Source organism: Geotrypetes seraphini, chromosome 6 (genome assembly GCF_902459505.1).
Source record: "Geotrypetes seraphini chromosome 6, aGeoSer1.1, whole genome shotgun sequence".
Classification (NCBI taxonomy): Eukaryota; Metazoa; Chordata; class Amphibia; order Gymnophiona; family Dermophiidae; genus Geotrypetes; species Geotrypetes seraphini.
This window is the reverse complement of record NC_047089.1, coordinates 233,018,979-233,040,860: the sequence shown is the minus strand read 5'-3', so window position 1 is coordinate 233,040,860 and position 21,882 is coordinate 233,018,979. Positions and strand designations below refer to the sequence as shown.

The 21,882-nt window shown below is 44.0% G+C and overlaps 1 protein-coding gene across 2 annotated transcripts; it reads left to right on the top strand.

The window, feature by feature from the left end:
* Positions 1-2,242: 2,242 nt before the first annotated feature.
* SLC46A1 (solute carrier family 46 member 1) lies at positions 2,243-20,854 on the top strand. Of its 2 annotated transcripts, none has more exons than XM_033947711.1 (5): positions 2,243-2,343; positions 7,339-8,191; positions 13,013-13,096; positions 14,508-14,664; positions 19,448-20,854. In XM_033947711.1, exons 1-5 carry the CDS (start codon positions 2,305-2,307, stop codon positions 19,509-19,511), a joined length of 1,197 nt encoding a protein of 398 aa, XP_033803602.1. In that variant the 5' UTR covers positions 2,243-2,304; the 3' UTR covers positions 19,512-20,854. The 2 variants fall into 2 exon arrangements, with proteins under 2 accessions (XP_033803602.1, XP_033803601.1); XM_033947710.1 differs by lacking the exon at positions 2,243-2,343 and adding an exon at positions 2,370-2,902.
* The last annotated feature ends 1,028 nt before the right edge of the window (positions 20,855-21,882 follow it).

Here is a 21,882-nt window from a genome sequence, read left to right as displayed (position 1 = left end):
TTTTCCTCCCTGCCACCTTCCCGGCCTTACCTGGTGGTCTAGAGAGCTTTCGGGGCAGGAGCGATCTTCCTACGCTCCTGCCCCGTGCAGATCGCCATGAGGAAATGGCTGCTGGGAGTTCCCTTAGTCTCTCGAGACTATGTCGGAAACTCCCTACAGCCATTTCCTGATGGCGATCTGCACGGGGCAGGAGCGTAGAAAGATCGCTCCTGCCCTGTAAGCCTTCTAGACCACCAGGTAAGGCCGGGAAGGCAGCAGGGAGGTGGGGGTGGGTCAGAGCCGGATAATCGCGGTTTTTCGGCATTTGCGGTCTGGCTCTGCCCGTATCCCCCGCAAATGACGAGGGAGAAGTGTAATATAAATTAATAAGTTGTAGAGGCTGTCTCTGCCCCCCATCCAGGGAGCCGGAGCTTCATTGTTCTTGTTTATTGGAGAAGCTAAGTACTTCCTATAACTGATCTAGCGTGTATCTGTGCCTTTCGGCTGATTTTGATAGCTCCGGCTCCCCAGATGGGGGGCAGAGACAGCCTCTACAACTTATTAATATATATTATTTATTAATTTGTTCACCTTTAGCGCACAGGTTTGTGCACTGGTTCACATATTTATTGGACACAGGGTTAGCCCGAGGATGTTTCACAGTTATTACCCGTGAGTGGGTTATACTTGCGACAGCTGGTGCTTTTGGGGCGTTTCCCCATGGCAAGCTGTGTGACTGAGGGCTTTCTCTTACCACTATTAATATCATTGGTTAGATATAGTTGTTGGCGCTGTCCCTTCCCCCCACCCTTTTCGTTTTGGGGGGCAGGGGAGATTTGTTTTTGCCTGTTACGTTTTTTTTCTCCCTCTGGTTTGGGTTCTTTTGGAATCAATGTTGTTATGTCCACATTATCCCTCTCCTCAAGTCACTTCATTGGCTCCCTACCGTTTCCGAAATACAGTTCAAACGCCTCTTACTGACCTACCAGTGTATTTGATCTGCAGCTCCCCAAACCCCACCCAGGTACTCTGTTCATCGGATAAGTCTCTCCTATCTACCCTTCTTCTCTACAGCCCACTCCAGATTTGTCCCTTTTCTACCAGGCATACTGTGGCCAGGAACAAATCGCCTGACTCCAGAGATCAGGCTCTATCTCTGGCAATATTCAAATCCAGACTGAAGCTGTTTTCAATGCCAAAGTCCAACCCACCTGCTAAGCACCAATATCTGTCTTATTATTCCCTCTGTAATTCCCCCACCTGAGCACTGTGTATTGATGCACCTTCTTGTCCAGTTTGTCTGTCTGTCTTGACCCTATTGTAAGCTCTTCTGAGCAGGGACTGTCTCTTCCGTGTTTTGGATGTTCAGCCCTATAGAAATGATTAGTAGCAGTAGTAGCGTGGAATGTTGCCACTCTTTGGAGATTCTGCATGGAATGTTGCCACTCTTTGAGGATTCCAAATAATAGCAACATTCCGGAATCCTGACTCCATACGTCAGGCTCCGTCTCTGGCAGTCTTCAAATCCAGACTGAAGCTGTTTTCAATTCAAAACCCCATCCCACCTAAGCACCAATATCTATCTTATCATTTTCCCTCTGTAACTCCCCCCCTGACCATTGTGTATCGATGCACCTTCTTGTCAGGTTTGTCTGTCTTGACCCTATTGTAAGCTCTTCTGAGCAGGGACTGTCTCTTCTGTGTTTTGGATGTTCAGCCCTATAGAAATGATTAGTAGTGTGGGATGTTGCCACTCTTTGGAGATTCTGCATGGAATGTTGCCACTCTTTGAGGATTCCAAATAATAGCAACATTCCAGAATCCTGACTCCATAGGTCAGGCTCCGTCTCTGGCAGTCTTCAAATCCAGACTGAAGCTGTTTTCAATTCAAAACCCCATCCCACCTAAGCACCAATAGCTATCTTATCATTTTCCCTCTGTAACTCCCCCCCCCCCCCCCCGACCACTGTGTATCGATGCACCTTCTTGTCAGGTTTGTCTGTCTTGACCCTATTGTAAGCTCTTCTGAGCAGGGACTGTCTCTTCCGTGTTTTGGATGTTCAGCCCTATAGAAATGATTAGTAGCAGTAGTAGCGTGGAATGTTGCCACTCTTTGGAGATTCTGCATGGAATGTTGCCACTCTTTGGGGATTCCAAATAATAGCAACATTCCGGAATCCTGACTCCATACGTCAGGCTCCGTCTCTGGCAGTCTTCAAATCCAGACTGAAGCTGTTTTCAATTCGAAACCCCATCCCACCTAAGCACCAATATCTATCTTATCATTTTCCCTCTTTAACTCCCCCACCTGACCACTGTGTATCGATGCACCTTCTTGTCCAGTGTGTCTGTCTTGACCTGATTGTAAGCTCTTCTTAGCAGGGACTCTTTCTTCTGTGTTTTGATGTAAAGAGCCCCCTATGTCTACTAGCGCTATAGAAATAATAAATAGTAGTAGTAGTAGTGGTTATACGTTTTTCCACTGAGGCTGTTCTGCCTTTGCCCTGCGCTCTTTTCACCAATTTTGGGGTGAAGGGGCAGCATTAAGCCGAGGAAACCCTCTCCTTCAGGGAGGGGGGGGAAGGGAATACTCGTACAAGACGCGAGAAGGCCAGGAGCCAAGAAAGCAAAGGGCAGCCGATAAAGGAAAGGCGCCTGATAAGGTTCGGCCGAAGACTCGAGGCGCCGCGATCCCAGCATGGTGCAGCGGGAAGGAGCCCCGGGGCCTCCGCCGCCGCCCCCCGCCCGTCGCTGCCCGCTGTCCGTGGAGCCGCTGCTCTTCCTGGCCATGTTCGCGCTGGCCCTGCAGGGGCCGCTCAGCACGCAGTACCTGTGGGATCGGCTCGGAGCCCAGATCGGCTACAACGGCACGCGAGAGCGGGGCTGCGGCAACCAGAGCGGGCCCCGGGACCCGCTGCAGCAGGTGAGATGGATGGGAGGGAGGAGGGCAGGGGATGCACCGCAGCATGTCCCAGGCTACGAGGGAGGGGTCACGAATTCAGGCATCTAAAATGTGCTGCATGCCATTTCTGGGACCATAACAATGTGTGGCCTGCTAACTGATTGGCATTGTTGTCGGTGAGAATTGATTGTGGTCCTTGCCAATCCCAAACTACCCATTCCCCTAGGGCAGGGGTGTCAAAGTTCCTCCTCAAGGGCCGCAATCCAGTCGGGTTTTCAGGATTCCCCAATGAATATGCATGAGATCTATTTGCATGCACTGCTTTCATTGTATGCTAATAGATCTCGTGCATATTCATTGGGGGAATCCTGAAAACCCGACTGGATTGCGGCCCTCGAGGAGGGACTTTGACACCCCTAACCTAGATAAAATGCCTGGGTAAAATGTGTACCCCCTACTGACCTCGTGGATCTTAACCGCATGCCCTTAAAAATCTCACTTTGGGGGTGAGCGGGATCCTTGAGGTCTGCAGGTCTTAAAACGAGGATCTCCACGGACCCCCACGTCACGGCCACTTTCTTTTTTTAAGGCTGTGCGCTTTAGCTCCGCGGGATCCGTGGGGCCTCCGGGTAGAATGCCTTTGGGACACCGGGGTGCAGAAAAATTGGGCACAACAAAACAGCATTTTGCAAATAATAATAATAACTTTATTTTTGTATGCCGCAATACCACAAACAGTTCAGAGCGGTTTACAGAGGAAGAGACTGTATACAGACAGCGCTATTACCAAAAACTTTCCAAAATTACATTAGCATGGTAAGATTAATCAAATTTTTCCTGGAAGTGTTTTGGAAGTACATCATCGGATAAATTTGTCAAAGAGATAAGTTTTGAGTGACTTCCTAAAAGTTTGGTAAGAAAGAGCGTTTGAGATAAAGTTGGTTAAACATTTATTCTGTTTGCCTGCTTCGAATGATAATGTTCCATCGAGGAATCACAGTTCTACCCACACAAACAATAGAGGGGCTGATTCCACAACAGCATGCTGTAGAACCAACACAAAATTATACACCCTCACCCCGCGATCCCAACCACCAACAGAAAAGAAGCCAGCAAAGGTAGAAGCGAAAAAGAGAATCTCGCAGACCCCACGGAACTAAGAGGGCATGGCCTTAAAAAGAAAGTGGCCGTGGCATGGGGTTTGCGGGGATTCTCGTTTTTTAACTGATGCGGACCTCACAGATCCCGCTTATCTTACCCCCCCCCCCCCTCTAACGAGCTTCTTGTAATGCATAGGCATAGGATTCTTGGTGGCTGGTACTGCAGTCGGTAAAAGCCACTGAGAACTCTTTTGTACATTGGAGGTTGAACTAACAAGCTGGACTGGCTACAACCAGCCTTACTGGCATATTTCACTTTTGAACACGTGCCCCTGAGTCTTGTAAGACTGATAGCATCCCTATCTGCCATCGCATATAGTCCAAGATCTTATTGCTGACCTACAAGTGTGCTCATTCTGCTGCCCCTCAATATCTCTCCTTGCTTCTCTCTCTTTATACACCTCCCAGAGAACTCCGTTCCTCAGATAAGTCGCTCTTAGCTGTACCCTTAGCTGTACAATTCCAGCCTTTGTTCCTTTCATATAGCTGCCCCCTATAGCTTGGAATAAATTACCCTAGTTTGTCCGTCAAGCCCCTTCCCTTGTTTAAAAGCAGACTGAAACCCCACCTTTTTGATATAGCCTTCAATCCTTTACCCTACTCCTCTGCCCTCCAGCCCAGCCAGCTGATTAACTGTTCCCCTTAACTGTATCCATGACATCCTGTTTGTCTTTGGGAAGCAAAGCTGAGCTTCTGATGTCATAATGGCTCTTCCACCCATAAGAGCCAACCTCATCAATGATGTCACAATGACTTGATTGTCATGTACTCCCCTCTGCCCAGCCCACTGATTAACCGTTCCCCTTAACTGTATCCATGAAATCCTGTTTGTCTGTCTTGGCTGTTTAGATTGTAAGCTCTTTTGAGCAGGGACTACCTTCTTTGAAACAATGTACAGCGCTGCGTGTGTCTGGTAGCACTATAGAAATAATTCATAGTAGTTCAGTCTTTGGGAAGCAGAGCTGAGATTGTGATGTCATAATACCTCATTCCACCAATAAGAGCAAACCTCATCAGTGATGTCACAATGGCTTGATTGTCCTGTGCTCCCATCTGCTCTCCAATCCAGTCAGCTGATTAACCGTTTCCCTTAACTGTATACATGACATTCTGTTTGTCTGTCTTGCCTGTTTAGATTGTAAGCTCTTTCGAGCAGGGACTGTTTTCTTACTCTGTGACTCTGTGCAGCGCTGCGTGCGTCTGGTAGCGCTATAGAAATAATTATTAGTTGTAGATAACTACTAGAAATAGAGCGTTTTTGCGACATTGGACCCTGTCTTTGGAATGGGTTGCTGACTGATTTAACATGATATCCAGTTACACCAGTGTCTCACCAGTGTGTCCTGGCACAGTGGTGTGTCGTAAAGAGATTACGGGTGTGCCACAAGAGATTACAGAATTTTACGTTATTTTAAAAAATTCCCTTCATAAGTATACAGTAGAATAGATGAAATTACATCACATACAGAAGAGTCTGTCAATGTCATGAGCATTTGTGTGCGTAAGACTACAGCCGCTCAATCAAGCCTCATTCTTTGACTTGATTGGTCCTTGAAGACTAACAGCGAGTAATTTTAGTTTTATTTTTTTACGCAGTAGTTATCCTGACTTGAGCAACAAAGCAATCAAAGCTTTCATACCGCTTGGATCGTCGTATCTTTGCGAACTTGGATTTTAAGCTCTGACAGAAATTAAATCGAAAAAAGAGAACGCATGTTTGCTTGTCGACTGTTGAGCCGCATTTTGAGTTAATTTGCACTCAAAAACAAGCACATCCGTCTCATTGATTTGCAATGCTATTCTGTCTACTTTGCTTTCATCGTTGTTACAATTACCCATACATAGCTTAAAGCGGTGGTTCCCAACCCTGTCCTAGAGTACCACCGGGCCATTTGGGTTTTCGGGATAGCCCTAATGAATATGCATGGGGAAGATTTGCATGCCTGACACCTCCATTTTTTGCAAATCTCTCTCATGCATATTCATTAGGGCTATCCCAAAAACCCGACTGGCCTGGTGGTCCTCCAGGACAGGGTTGGGAACCACTGGCTTAAAGAACTTTAAATAAATAACTCTCAAATTTAATTTATTTAACTCATTAAATTTTTATTGAAAATAACGCAGCTTACGTAAAAATGAACGACAATCAACAACCAACTCAAACTGCCAATCGAGTGAAGATCAAGTCCCAATCTTTACGCTGTCTTTCAAAAGAACCGTTACGCTTAGCTACCATCTTCTCCCTATGGAGAATAAAGCTGGTTCGGGTCTTCCAATTCCTCCAGAGAAGGTGTCACCGTACTCTTCCAACGAAAAGCAATAAGACAGAGATAGAGGTAGAGATGGGATATAGAAAGAGTATAGACAGAGACCAAGGGGGATTTACGGGTTCAGACATCGAACAGGTCATGGGCCTGATGGGCCGCTGCGGGTGCGGACTGCTGGGCGCGATGGACCTCTGGTCTGACCCAGCAGAGGCAGCTTCTTATGTTCTTATGACACCTGGCAGCAACCAGTCCGGAACCAGGTCTCTAAACCAGATCGCATCAGTTGCCGAAAGGTCTGTACCTTAGTGCATGACCACCAAACATGCAAAAATGTGCCCACTCGAGTTCCACATCTCCAACACATATTAGATACAGAGGGGAAACCCATTATGTAGCCGTTCAGGTATATAATACCACCTGGTCAGTACCTTATATGCATTTTCTTGTAATAACACACAAGAGGAAACCTTTTGTATACCCCCCAAAAATTCTCATGGAATCAGCTCTCATAGTCTCATGGAGTTTTTTGAGAGCTCATTCATGAAGAGCATTGTCAACTAGCCCCGTCTGAGCGGTATCCAGTGAACTGAGTAGTGAAGATCGATACGGCATACGGTGAATGTTTGGTGGATATACCATATGGAGATTATAAAAAACCGAGACACTGATTGAAACATTGACTGAAGATTTGAGTTGACGGGGAGGAGGTTTGCATTGTAGCATTTTATTAGGGTAAAATGGTCATTATATTTATAATGTTTAATGATGATTATTTAAACATGTATGTTGAAAAGTAGTAATAAATGATTGAATATATAAATAAATGTAGTGTTTAATTTTGTCCCGTATTATGTGTATATATGCATATTGATTAGGGATGTCTTGAAAATCCAACTGGCTGGGGGGGGGGGGGGTTCCCCAGGACAGGTTTAAGAACCACTGCTCTGTAGTACTGGTGTCTGAATTTGTTGTATTATTTGTAATAACATGTTTGTGGGGTCAAGACCTTTTCTTTTTTCTCACTCTTTAGGAAGTGGAGACGATGACGGCTCATTGGAACCTCTACATTAACCTGGGAGGTTTTCTGGCTGGTCTGTTCTCTGTAATGCTGCTTGGACCCTGGAGCGACAGTGTCGGCCGCCGTCCAGTGCTGATCCTACCAGCTATTGGCCTGGCCTTGCAGGCTGCCATCTACCTTGTCGTCATGTACCAGAAATTGCACGTTGGCTATTTCCTGGTTGGGCGCGTTCTGAGCGGTCTGTCTGGAGACTTCAACATGATCCTTGCGGGTTGCTTCGCCTCCATCGCCGATACAAGCGACAGGCGTTCACGTACGTTTCGCGTGGCGATCCTGGAGGCCTGCTTGGGGATAGCAGGCATGCTTGCCAGTATCATTGGCGGGCATTGGCGCAAAGCCCAAGGCTACATCAACCCCTTCTGGTTGGTGTTTGCCGTGAACCTCGTCATGCTTCTCTATGCCATCTTTTGTGTTCAAGAATCCGTACGGGAGAAGAAACCCATGAAACTGTTTACTAGTCGCCATTACATGTCTGTGTTCCGTCTGTTCACAGAGCCAGGCGAGAACAAACACCGTGCCAAGCTCTGTCTGTATGCGTTGGCCCTTCTGCTTGTTGTAACTGTGCATTTTGGGGCCAAGGACCTCTTTGTCTTGTATGAGCTCAGTTCCCCGCTGTGCTGGGGCTCTGACCTCATTGGCTATGGCTTGGCGGCTGAACACCTGACATATCTAAGCAGCCTGGGAGGACTGAGGGCATTGCAAGTGTGCTTCAGGGACACTTGGGTTGCAGAAATGGGTCTCGTTTCCAACATCTCTGGACTGGTTGTGATTTCAGTGGCAACTACAACATCCTTGATGTTTACAGGTAATGCCAAGATGCTCCGATTTGTACTACCTTTTGCATTAGGAAACACCCCAGAGAGGAAGAAAAAGTGCAGTCCTGAGGCTCCTAGGGACTGATTGAGTTGCATCAATATAGGAGCTGGCACCGGCCATGAGGAAGCTCACAAGTCCTGTAGTCCTGCTCTGCCAGAGTTTTTATACTATTCCCTTTACTGTCCTCTGCTAGGAGAGATAGAGATATAATACTAGAAATAAAGGGGGTATTCAGATGATCAGAATTTTTTAAAATATTCTCATTATTTCAAACAATGATAATGATCGCCAAAAATTTGATGATCAAATAATTCTATCTCATCGCCTAAAACATTATATGTGTCTTTATTTAAATTTTGGAAAATAATCTCATTCAAGAACTCAGATCATAATAATAATTTTATTTTTATATACCGTCTAACCAGTTTACAACAAATAATAAGTAGTCATAGAGTGAAGAGTACAATTTAAAAGGAAAATACAATTCTAAGCAATGTACAATAAGTGGAGAATATGATTTAAAAGAAAAGTACAATTTAAAAGAATGGTTCTAAACGGATTACAGCAAACAAGAACCGATCGTACAGTAAAAATGCAATTTAAAAGGTGATGCATTACATAAAAGAAGCATGGGATTTTTAAAAGAGAAAACCAGTTAGGATACAAATTTTTATGGTGTAATATGATCCCATTTTCTCAATCCCAAAATCAATCGAACTCTCAATTTTCTTAAATTTTCTTAAAAGCACCCAAATAGATGACATTACAATAATCAAGAATACTTAAAACGGATGACTGCACTAACAAACGGAATGAAGCTTCATCAAAGTATTGGTGTCAGGTCAAAAGCGCGCCGGGACAAAGGCGCACCCAGACAATTGAGCGCAGCGCGGAGGTGCGCGCCGCTCAAAATTACTGTTTTTAGGGCTCCGACGGGGGGGGTGTGTGGGGGGGAACCCCCCACTTTACTTAATAGAGATCGCGCCGCGTTGTGGGGGCGTTGTGGGGTGTGTGGGCGGTTGTAACCCCCCACATTTTACTGAAAACTTAACTTTTTCCCTGTTTTTAGGGAAAAAGTTAAGTTTACAGTAAAATGTGGAGGGTTACAACCCCCCAAGCCCCCCATAACGCCGGCGCGATGTCTATTAAGTAAAGTGGAGGGGTTCCCCAACAAAACCCCCGGCGGAGCCCCTAAAAACTGTAATTTTCTTCGGCGCGCGCCTTTGTCTTTCGCGCCGTTGTCTATGAACCAAAGTATTTCTTAATAGTGCAAATTTTCCAAGTCTTGGAATGATATCTAAATCGTAGCAGGTCCTATGATCTGAGTTCTTGAATCAAGTTTATTTATTATTTGATTAATCGCCTATTCCAAATTCTAAGCGATGTACAAATCAGCAAAATACATATTTAAAATATACATGAAGTAGACATACAAAATTAATAAATGGATAAGTTTTCAAAAAATAATTTTAAAAAACCTAATTAACGCAATACATGACACAGTAGGGAAGGCAGGAAAGAAATACAATCTTAGAAAGGAAAGAGTCAACAATTAAAGATTAAGCACAAGAGGAATGGAAAGACTACTAAATAGGTAAGTTAAAAAAACAAACAAACAAAAGAGCAGTTAACATTTCAATTAAATATTGAATGCATCTTTAAAAAGAAAACTCTTAAGTTTGCTCTTAAACTTTTCCAAGTTCATCTCCTCTCTTAAGTATAGCGGGAGTGAGTTCCAAGTCTGAGGCGCCGAAATAGTAAAGATAAATTGCCTTCGAGTATTAATAATTTTAAGAGAGGGGATGACCAATAAATGTTGGTCGTTTGATCTCAGTAATTTAGAAGAATTATAAGGTATCAATGCTTTATAAATAAAAGCTGGAGTTTTAAATAATAATAATAATAATAACTTTATTTTTCTATACCGCCATAGTCAAACTGACTTCTAGGTGGTTCACATAGAAAGAAGGCTGGACAATCAGCGAATTGCAAAATGCAAGAAGAAGGATGTTACATAGTAAATTGGAGAAGCATGAATATATGAGAGAAGAAAGATGTTACATAATACATTGGGGAAGAAAGGGGAAAGAATACCTGAGCAAGGACATCTAATTAAGCAAGGAATTTGCCAAATAGAACGGTTTTAATTGATTTTCGGAATGTGTTGTAGGTCTGTCTGGCTTTATTTATATGGTTTCCCAGCCAGGATTGCTGTCTTTTGCTTGGAACATGAAGGTTCTGTCTAGGAAGGATTTGTATTTGCAGCTTGTGATCTTTGGGTATGCAAAGATGTTTTTGTTTCTGGTTGTTTGTGTGGGGTTGTGTAGAGTGAAGTGAGTTTGCAGGTAGGAAGGCGCCAGGCCCCAGACTTGTTTGTAGCAGATGCAAGCGAATTTGAACAGTATTCGCGCCTCCACAGGCAGCCAGTGTAATTTCTTGTAATAGGGGCTAATGTGGTCTTTTTTTCTCAGTCCGAAGAGCAAGCAAACTGCAGTGTTTTGCACTAATCTTAATTTTTGTTCTGTTTTATTGGGGATACCCAGGTAGGCGATGTTGCAGTAATCTAGGGTAAATAGGATCAGTGACTGCGCCAGTAATCTGAAGGATGTTGTGTCAAAGTATTTTCTTATAGTCCTTAGCTTCCACAGCGTGTAAAAGCATTTCTTCACCAGTAGGTTTGTGTGGTCGGCCATGGTTAAGTGAGTATCTAGAGTGATGCTCAGAATTTTTATGGTTTTGGCGATTGGGTATTCATGGCCGTTTATTTTTATCGATGTTTTCGTTATTTTGTTGTTGGGGCTTGCCAAAAAGAGATTTAAATAGAGATTTAAAGAGATTTAAATAGATATAAATAGAGATTTAAATGTAAGTAAACATAATTTATATAGAATACGATGAGACACCGGAAGCCAATGAGCATTTTGAAGTAAGGGAGTTAAATGGTCAAATTTCTTTGCTCCCCATAGTATGTTTGATGTTTAATGAGATTATTTTCAAAATTTAAATTAAGACACATATAGGGCTCCTTTTACTAAGCTGCGCTAGCGGTTTTAGCACTCGCTACAGGTTAACACCTCCATAGAACTGGCGTTAGTATTTTTTTGTGTAGCGCAGGGTTAGCGTGCCCTAAAATCGCTAGCGCAGCTTAGTAAAAGGAGCCCATAATGTTTTAGGCGATGAGATGGGATTATTTGATCAGCACATTTTTGGCGATCATTATCATTGTTTGAAATAATGAGAATGTAAAAAAAAATTTCTTTTTTTTTTTTCCCAATTCTTTATTCTTTTTTAGAACTTACAATAAGTGTAACAGTAAATACATCATTTTATACTCAGATACCATACTTAATATTCAATTAATGTCCATTACAGAATTAATCCCTCCTCCCCCCTAATCAATCACAATTTTCAACCCATAAAATATCTATCATGAACCTCATATCTATATACCGAAATTCATTATCATACCAAACCCCTCCCCTCCCCCCTCCCGGATGTGCATTTTTAAAGGGAAAAAGCTATTTAAGTTTCAAGTTTATTAAAAGTTTGTTATTCAGGCAATATCAAATAAATAGACATTGCAATATTTTGTTAATGGCTCCCAAGTCTCCTGAAATTTCTTAAAATACCCTTTCTGAGTGGCTAATGTTCTTTCCATTTTATACATAAAAAATTTCTGATCATCTGAATACCCCCTTTATTTCTAGTAAACTATTATTGAATATAGGAGAGATAGATGGCAGGAGCTGTGAACTCCCAATGTAACCTCTTTGTATAGTGCTGCAATCGCACTGCAAAACGCACTATAAAGAGATTAATGAAGGAAGATTCTGATGGGGAATATAGGAGAGGAATCGTGTGTGAGGGAGTGCACGGTGGGACAGAAGAGTGAAGAGGGGTAATGAGTCTTGGGGGAGGGGGAATGAGAGACAAATGGGGACAACATAGCAGTAATGATTATTGGACTACCTGGTTGGGACCACCAGCTTCCACGAAATGTGCATGTGTTTGAACAATGGAGCAATGAACAATGTGTGAAGTCTCTTGCAGGTTATCTGTACTGGAGATCTTTTGAATACTGTATAATATGAGAGAAGGACAATTCATAGGAAGCTAATTTGTAAGATGACAATTGTCGTACTACGAACTGACTTCCTCGCTGCAGACTGAGTGCCCCGTAGCCGCCAAAGCTCTTCCCAAACTTTTGCCACTGGGAACAGGGCTGCCAACAGGTGTCCCATGGAAACTAAAGTCGGGGGGGCCTTCCCTGACCCAGAATGGGGGCCTCAGGTTGCAAGAAGTTGTGCCTGGCTGGTGGGGAAAGTTTGTGCGGCTTGTGCCTCTCTTCCTTCTGGCACCCAGGGGCCTTAGGTCGCATGAAGTTTTGCCTGGCTGGCGGGGGAAGATTTTGCTGCTCGTGCCTCTCCTCCTCCTGGCTCCGGCATGTCTTTCATGCTGACCTTTGCCCTGCCGATTGTCAAGAGGCTACTGGGCTGGAAGAAGGGAGCCAGCTGGAAGAGTTAGAGAAAGCCATGACCACTCATGCATCACCATCCCCAGGTAGGGCGGGCGGGCACTCTTGCGGGTGGTGTATGAGCGTAGTGCAATATTTGACCAGGAATGGGGCCGCTGGTACACCACCTACCCATGCAAAGCTTTCTTAATAAGGCAGTGCAGTTGTAAGCTGCCAAAAAAAAAAAAAAAAAAAAAGGGGGGGAGCTAAACCAGCCAGGTTCTTTTCTAAGTTTCCTACCATTTGTCCGAACAATTTTTGTAAACCATATAACATTGTATGATTTTATGTTTTTAGGCTATGGCATCCGATTTTTGGCAATGGCAACAACACCTGTAATACGATCTAAACTTTCCAAACTTGTGGATGAGAAAGAACAGGGTAAGAAGTCACACTTTCTAACCTATGTCAGCGGAAGAACTCCGCAGGAAGTACTGTGTTTAGGGTGCAAAACCACCAACAAACATTGTAAAATGCAGTAAACAAATAAGTCAGTTTCCCCCCCCCCCACACACACACAAAATTTCCTTAATACAGAATTATTTAAACCTAAAACAAATAGTAACCACAGAGTTAGAGAATGGCGTCTACAAATAATTGCGTTTTTAACAATTTTGCATAGTCTCTTATACCTGGAATAGAATTCCAGAGATTCTTACCGGCAATTGAGAAAATAGATATTCTAGATTTCACATAACGAATCCCATTTTCTTTTAAACTGACGAGCAACACCCCCTCCCGCCCCCCCTCTCAATATCAGACATCTTGCAGGTTGATAAACGTCCCAAAAGTTTTGAAAGCAAGTAGGAGCAGAGGAGAACAGGCTTAAGACCTTCTACTTTAAGGAGTCATTTGGAACTGGCATATTTATTGATTGAAATCGATTCAGCGGCATGACTTTTGGGGAATGTGATGAATAGTGGACATTTGGCTTAGTATAGAAACCTTTTTTTTTTTTAACCCTTATAACATTATTCTATATGTATCCTATCTCTTTATTTTTCTATCTTTAATGGAGTTCCTTTTATAACATATTTGTACAGTGCTCCCCCGGTCATTCGCGGTCGGCGATTCGCAGTCCCAGTCATTTGCGGTATTTTCCGACCGTGAATGACCGGGCAGGACAGGGCAGACGGAGCGCCAGTGAGTGAAGGAAATCACTCTTGGTATGCTCCGACCGCCTCTTCCTGCACTAAAGTCGGGCCTCACCAATCAGGAGCTGTGTGTCAAAGCAGCTCCTGATTGGTGAGGCCCGACTTTAGTACAGAAGAGGCAGTCGGAGCATACAGTGAGTGATTTCCTTCACTCACCGGCGCTCCGGCTGCCCTCTTCTGTCTCCCCTGCTAAAAAATGTATTTGCAGTTTTTCGACAGAAACAGAACCCCCGTGAATATCGGGGGAGTACTGTATTATAAACCGCTTAGATCTGTCATATGCTGAGGCAGTATAACAAGTTCTAATAAAACATAAACATATTTGATGAACAACCGACACAGCTTTATAGCAAATGAAGGAAGTTAAGGAAAGCTCCTAGCTCCTGCAGTCTCGGCTTCTTCCAGTTGGTGGTGCTATAGGGAACGATGCAGGAGCACTAGCTGTGTGTGAGCTCTCCTGCAGCCTCGAGCTCTCCCAGCTGGAGATGTTTTAGGGAACCAAGCAGGCGAGCCCAGCTGTGTGTGAGCTCACCTGTCCTGCAATCTCAGCCTCTCCCTGCTGGAGTTGCTATAGGGAATGACGCAGGTGGACTGACTGCTCTGAGGATGTCTCATGTTCTGTGCTCTTCTCTCACCAGGCGCTCTCTTTGCATCCGTTGCCTGTATAGAAGGCATCTCATCTCTGGTATCCACGGGAGTCTTTAATTCTCTTTACCCTGCAACCCTGACCTTCATGAAAGGATTTCCATTTCTCTTTGGTGGACTTGTGCTTCTTATTCCAGTCGCAATTATCGGGTAAGCAGCCTAGAAGCAGATGTTCAGATCTTATTTCAATAGCCTTCTATGTAATATATGGTATAACATATAATATAAGGAATGTAATGTGTAATATATATGTATATTAAACATCCTTATATATTACTTTCCTCACATTCCAAATGAATTTTAACATAGACAAATGCAAGGTGATGCATCTGGGAAAGAAAAACAAAGAACATGAATACAAGATGTCGGGGGTGACATTAGCCAAATGCAAACAAGAAAGGGATTTGGGGGTACTGATAGACAGAACCCTAAAGCCATCGGCTCAATGCGCAGCAGCGGCGAAGAAAGCAAATAGGATGTTAGGCATGATTAAGAAGGGGATCACGAGTAGGTCGGAAGATGTTATAATGCCTCTTTACAGAACAATGGTTAGACCACACTTAGAATACTGTGTCCAACACTGGTCTCCATACCTTAAGAGGGATAAAACTCTGTTGGAGAGGGTGCAGAGGCGAGCCACGAAACTAGTCAAAGGCATGGAGAATTTAAGCTACAAGGAACGCCTCGGAAAACTGGGACTGTTCACCCTCGAAAAGAGAAGACTGCGTGGGGATCTGATAGAGACTTTTAAAATATTAAAGGGATTTGATCAAATTGACCAGGAAACAGCATTACTGACATTTTCAGATGTGACGCGAACAAGAGGTCATAGCCTGAAACTGAATGGCAGCAGGTTCAGGACAAATGTCAGGAAGTTCTGTTTCACACAGAGAATGGTGGGCGCTTGGAATGCTCTCCCGGAGGAGGTGGTGGCAGAAAATACTGTGCTGGGTTTCAAACGCAAGTTGGATGCACACCTTCTTGCAGATCATATTGAGGGATACGGGAAATCCGGGTCTCCAACAAGGAGCACCTAAATGGGCCTCCGCGTGTGCGGATCGCCGGACTAGATGGACCTTGGTCTGATCCAGTGAAGGCGTTTCTTATGTTCTTATTTATATATATGTGTGTGTGTGTGTAAATATATATATATATATATATATATATATATGTGTGTGTGTGTGTGTGTGTGTATTACATATATGTATGCTACATTCCTTATATATAAGTGTGTGTGTGTAAATATATATATATATATATGTGTGTGTGTGTGTGTGTGTGTGTGTGTATTACATATATGTATGCTACATTCCTTATATATAAGGAATGTAAAATGTATCGGGCTGGGTCAGAAGACTGAGGGTCCATCAAGCACCACTAGAAAGTACCTGGTAGATCCCAAAGTGTAAATTCATTCCTTGGTGCTCACTCTGAAGGATAAGGTGATATTTCACCTGATTTGTCCTGGTTTTTGTTATCAACTTTTCCTCCAGGATCTTGTTCACCCCCTTTTAAATCCATACTAACTGCCTTGACCATATTCTCTTGCAACAAATTTTACAGCTTAATTATATGTTGTGTGAAAAAGTGCTTTCTGCTTTTTATGTGTTAGTTTTGTGGAGTGTACCTCTAGTCCTAATATACAGTAGTTTGAAAGGATGAATAACCATTCTCCTTGTTTTTGTTCCATCCACTCTTGATTATACTAGTATAAGTAGAAGGATTTGATATGCTTCCCAGAGGCTTAGCCAAGGTCGGGCCTGAGTGGACCTGGCCCACCCAGTACGGTCTCAGGCCTGCCTACCTAGCAGCAGAGGACTTTGTTAACACCAGTGTCAGCGGAGCAGGCTCAGCTCCTGCAGTCCCTACTTCTCCTTTCCTTCGATCTCTGGCTTCAATGGGTCAGCAGCAGTGATTCTTATAGACTCCCAGCTGCTAGCCTGGAAGCCTCAAGCCTCCTCTGCTGCATCCTGTCCCCTCTGTCACAACTTCTGTTTCTGCAGGAGCAAGACGCAGCAAAGGAGAGGCTTCCAGGATTGCAGCAGGGAACCTGTAGAAATCACTGCCGCTGACCCATTGAAGCCAGAGATTAAAAGGAGAGAGTTGCAGAGACCACATGAGCCCAGTCTGCCCCTGATGCTGGCAAGGACCAGAATTATTTGTAAATGTGGTACTAGTGAGGGAGGGAAGGAAGGAAGATGCAACATGTGGGTTGAGAGGTGCAAGAGAACCAGGGTTGTAGGACATGGGGTGGAGGGGAGGAAGGGAGAGATACTGCAAGGGGTGGAGAGGATCTATGGGGTGGAGGGGAGGGAGAGCTATTGCATGGAGAGGGGCAAGAGAGAGAAATGAGGAATAGGGGTGGAGGGGATGGAAAGATGGTGTATGGGGAGAGAGAGAGAAATGTTAAAGACATTATGGTGGGAGGGAGAGATGCTTGATCCAGGGCACAAGGGAGGGGGAGAGAGACAGTGGATAGTGGGTAAGACGTAGAAATGATGGACATGGTAGTGAAAGGAAGAGAATGCTGCATGGGGAAAGGGTGAAGAGAGATGTTGGACCAAGAGTGGAAGGGAGGGAGAAAGAGGGAGATGGATCAAGGAGCAGAAGGGAGTGAAGGAGAAATGCTGGACAAGGGGAGTGAAGGATGAGAGGGAGAAATGCTGGTTTTGTGAGCAATATTTCTGATATATCGTTTTAAAAATACTCTCTGAGCACAGAAGAGCCAATGAGGACCTCAGTCAACCAAGTTAACAGGGGTAGGGAAATGTTTGCTCCGAGATGCAGAGCCCCTGAACCTTGACAGACCAAGTTTAACAGATAACTCTGAAGAATGCTGTAATTAAAAAAAAACAAAAACAGGCACCTTATTTCTTTGAAGCTAAAACTTTTCTTTTCCTAACAAGCCCACTCCTACAGTCTTGCAAGAGTCCTCTCTGGTTCACCTCCCTCAAATTTCTCAGTATCTTATTTTCTCTATCCTTCTGCAAGGGGCTTCTTATCTTCCTGCCTCTTTTAGGCTTATATTATTTTCCTTTTGTTCCTGTGCTGATAAAACACATTATGGGAAGGGAAAGAAAGCCACCTGTGAGCCTAAGAGATGCAGAGGCATAAACTCTCTGTGCACCAATCATAACCCTTCTAATTAAAGGGCCAGTTTAGGTTTTGTTAGCGCCATGAGAGATGGCACTACCCTCTAATTAAAAGGCTAGTTTACAAAATTTTGTTACTTCCAAGGAAACTTGATACAATCCAGATGGGAAAGAGAGACATAAAAAAAGAAGAAAATAAAGTTTATTGCATGACCCTAAGTTATCAGAGCTAATGAATATGCATTTCCCTATTCTGGCCCTGTTTCAAAACAACCTATCAAATTTGAGCCTAAGCCCAGAGGCATGTTATCCAGCCAGTAGCACAAACTCCTAATTTCTTCTTGCTCTGCATCTCATCTCTCTCCTCCTTGCGTTCTTATTTCTTCTATAACATTTTTCTTTCTAAGGGTATATGAGAAAAATTAACTAACCAGAATAAAGAGAGAGAAAAAAAAGAGAATTGTGTCTATGCACAGATGTGGTGTGAGTGATTTTCTTTGGTACTGTTTGTGAGTCTGAGATAAGTGTCTAGGCCAAAAAGGCATCTCCACAACTTTTTAGGCCCTCTGGGGAGTGCCTGAGGTCTGACACTCGGAGAATAGTTAAGCTCTGGAACACATTACCAGAGGTTGTGGTAAGAGCGGATAGAGTAGCTGGTTTTAAGAAAGGTTTGGACATGTTCCTGGAGGAAAAGTCCATAGTCTGTTATTGAGAAAGATTCTGAATGAAATGTTGCTACTCCTTGGGTTTTGGCCAGGTACTAGTGACCTGGATTGGCCACCGTGAGAAAGAGCTACTGGGCTTGATAGAGCATTGGTCTGACCCAGTAAGGCTATTCTTATGTTCTTTTGACAATACTCCTCCATCCCTCAGACTCACCTCCCACCAACCATCTGCCATTAGCCTATCTCCAGTCCCTCCAAGCTGCAACTCCCCCTACTTTAATGACACCTGACTTTTCCCAGAGTCTTGATGCAGGTTCTTTCTCTAGGACAGCTGTTCTGTTTTCTTCCAGCATCAGGTGACTTTTGGTAAAGCTTAATCTGCACGGTGTTTAAACGTCACTGTTCAGAAGTTCTCACAAGAATAGCATATGAATTTTGTATGCTGTATAACCCAAACTCTCTGAGAACAAAACAGTCCTGAAGGGAAACAGAGCAGTTGTTTTAGAGACAGTTCAAACCAAAAAGCCTCTCTGAACAAACTGGGGAGGAGAGAATAGAAGGAACCCTGGCCCTGTGGCCTTGCAGTGAAAAACACGGCCTTAATTGTGACCCTTCTGAGGACCTGAATGTAATTTGCCTTTAGCATGAGCTAAATCTAAATAAAAAAAAAATAATAAAAAGGCAATCGCATAAGAACAGTCTTTCTGGGTCAGACCAATGGTCCATCTAGCCCGGTGGCCAATCCAGGTCACTAGTGTCTGGTAAAAACCCAAATAATAGCAACATTCCATTCTACTGATAAATCGGTACAGAAGCATTGCTTCTGATCTTTTTATGAATTTTAGTCTTTTATTTAATTCAATTTTGTTTCTGTGCTTTACAAAAGTAGCTTAGAAATTCTCATAGCCAACATTGTTCCTTATAATTTCCCCCTGCTGTAAGTGGCAGGAACTGTGAGCTCCTCCCCAGCCAGTGTTCTTGCATCGTTCTGCTACAGTGCTCCCTTGTGGGAGAGACTGGTACTGCAGAAACTGAGCTCATCCCTTTTTTTTTTTTTTTTTTTTTTTAACAGTGCCTTTCTCTTGGCAGGGCTGGTGTCATAAATTTAGAAAATAATCTTTTCTTGAGCATATTGAAATGTAACTTGGTCTCTCACATTTTCCTCTTCTGTTTTAGGCTGATTGAAATCTGCAAACCAAAGCCAGTATACAGAGAGTTTACGGAGGCTTCGATCAATTAGCCTCCGATTTGCCAAGAGGAAATTCAGGCCAACAGCTGACCGCTCAGCAATAGGAAAGAAGCCGGCTTCTCTGCAGATGTAATGGTGATCTAATTCAGATGGGAAATACTCCAGATTATGATATGAATTAAGCTCCGCTGAATTCAATGTGCCCTAAAACTGCTGCCACTCAGTGTATTGTACTGGCCGAAAGATGGGGCAGGACTAATATCTATCACTTGAAGTTAAGAGAAAGATGCTTGGGGTTGAATTCTCATGCCTCTGGTTGCAATACTGGTTATGTTGAGATTTTTCCATATATTGCCTGTGCCTTACAGCCATTTCATGTAGTAAGAGCCTAAAATATGTCAAGAATAAACCTTGCATCATTAGGAAATGTTTATTTGCCGGGGAGGGATCAGACTGTCAGGGTCAGCAGTTTCACTTGACAGAAAGAGGAAGGGAAAGTGAGTGCAACAGCAAAATAATCAATCTTTATTATAATCCTCAACCCTCTCCTTCCAGAAAGGCTGAACCCAGGATGTGGGGGGTGGGAGACTGAAGGAAGTTCAGCAGGAATGGAACCCTCGATGCAAACTTTTGAGAAGCTAGGAAGGGGGGGGGGGGGTTCTTCCCCTGTTCTCTCTTCCTTATGACGTTGCAGAGTAGGGAAAGGGGTCGGAAACATACCGCCTGGCCTGGTGCTGATTTCTGCTGCACAGCCGTAGCTACTTCTGGCATGCAATTTTCTTCCTCTTCCTGGTTCTTGCAAGTGATGCTCTAGTCTGCCTGAGTAATGTTGAGGTGGGACTATTACAACGACTAACCCCATGCTACTTGCAATAGAGGAGACCCTTAGAGACCACCAGCCCCCCCTGTCTGCTTGAGGAAAGCTCCCTTTGCACCCGTGTCCTTTTTTTTTTTTATATATAGTTTGTTTATTTATACAGTAACAATGATGTTCTCTCATTTTGAGCTCCCTCCTCTCCGTACCGTCATGAATGTGATTGAGCCCATTAAATCACAGCATCTGTACGGTAACCTAGAATTGGTCCCAGGGGTCTGACTACATGTACTGGTGGTACAAGGTGGCAAAATGGCTTGGAAGAGCAAAATCATTTCTCTCCGACTGACCTGCAAGAGTACAAGTTGTTTATCAAGACACTGGCATTATAAATAAAGGTTTTTGGGTGGATTTTTTATTTTTTTTTTTAATTTCCTCTGTCTCTCATCCAGGGAAGGACGCACAAAACTCTGACAACCCAGACGAAAACACAGGGTTGGGAACATAAGAATTGTCGCTGCTGGGTCAGACCATTGGTCCAGCGTGCCCAGCAGTCCGCTCACGCGACGTCCCTTAGGTCAAAGACCAGCGCCCTAACTGAGACTAGCCCTACCTGCGTACGTTCCGGTTCAGCAGGAACTTGTCTAACTTTGTCTTGAATCCCTGGGGAGTATTTTCTCCTATAACAGCCTCAGGAAGAGCGTTCCGGCTTTCCACCACTCTCTGGGTGAAGAACTTCCTTACATTTGTACGGAATCTGTCCCCTTTTAACTTTAGAGAGTGCCCTCTCGTTCTCCCTACCTTGGAGAGTGTGAACAGTCTGTCTTTATCTACTTTGTCTTGAGTCCCTGGAGGGTGTTTTCCCCTATAACAGCCTCAGGAAGAGCGTTCCGGCTTTCCACCACTCTCTGGGTGAAGAAGAACTTCCTTACGTTTGTACGGAATCGATCCCCTTTCAATTTTAGAGAGTGCCCTCTCGTTTTCCCTACCTTTTGATTGGCCAGGCTATGCTGAGCACCAATAGCATGCAAATCTCATGCACGCTATTTGTGCTGATTATCCCAGTGAAAGGGGGAGGGAACTGTGCCTGGCGCCTGCGCCTGCACCAAAGAGTTGATTGTTAGGCACAGCTCTTTTACACAGGCCGAGTACAGTTCCTGTGTTTCCTGGAGCTCTTGAGCAAGTTTATTTTGGGTTGGTTTTTTTTTTAGTTTCACACACAATTTGAACGCAGATGTTGTGCTTGATTTAAGTCCGTGTGCGTCGCAGAATGCAGCCGTTAGGTGCAGGACACATATGCACATAAAACAAGCGCAAACAGCTTCTGGCAGCTCCAGACCTGCTGGAAAATTTTGCATGGTAAGAGGTGGGTGTTCCCTGGGGTACAAGGTGTGCTCATTTTAATACTAATGAGCTCTTTGTAATGCATTTGCATAGGGCTTGCGGTGGCCGCTAATGCGATTGGTAAAAGCCCCTGAGAACACAACATAAGAGTTTCCATACTGGGACAGACTGAAGGACCAATCACAAGTACATGGCAAGATCCCAAGGAGAAAAACAGATTTGATGCTGCTTATCCAGGAATAAGCAGTGGATTTCGCCAAGTCA

Excerpts from the sequence above, each read along its gene's own strand:
- SLC46A1 (XM_033947710.1), top strand. The coding sequence starts at position 2,678 with ATGGTGCAGCGGGAAGGAGCCCCGGGGCCTCCGCCGCCGCCCCCCGCC. Across the intron at positions 8,192-13,012 it reads AACATCCTTGATGTTTACAG|GCTATGGCATCCGATTTTTG; the intron begins GTAATGCCAAGA and ends TTATGTTTTTAG. Across the intron at positions 13,097-14,507 it reads TGTGGATGAGAAAGAACAGG|GCGCTCTCTTTGCATCCGTT; the intron begins GTAAGAAGTCAC and ends TTCTCTCACCAG.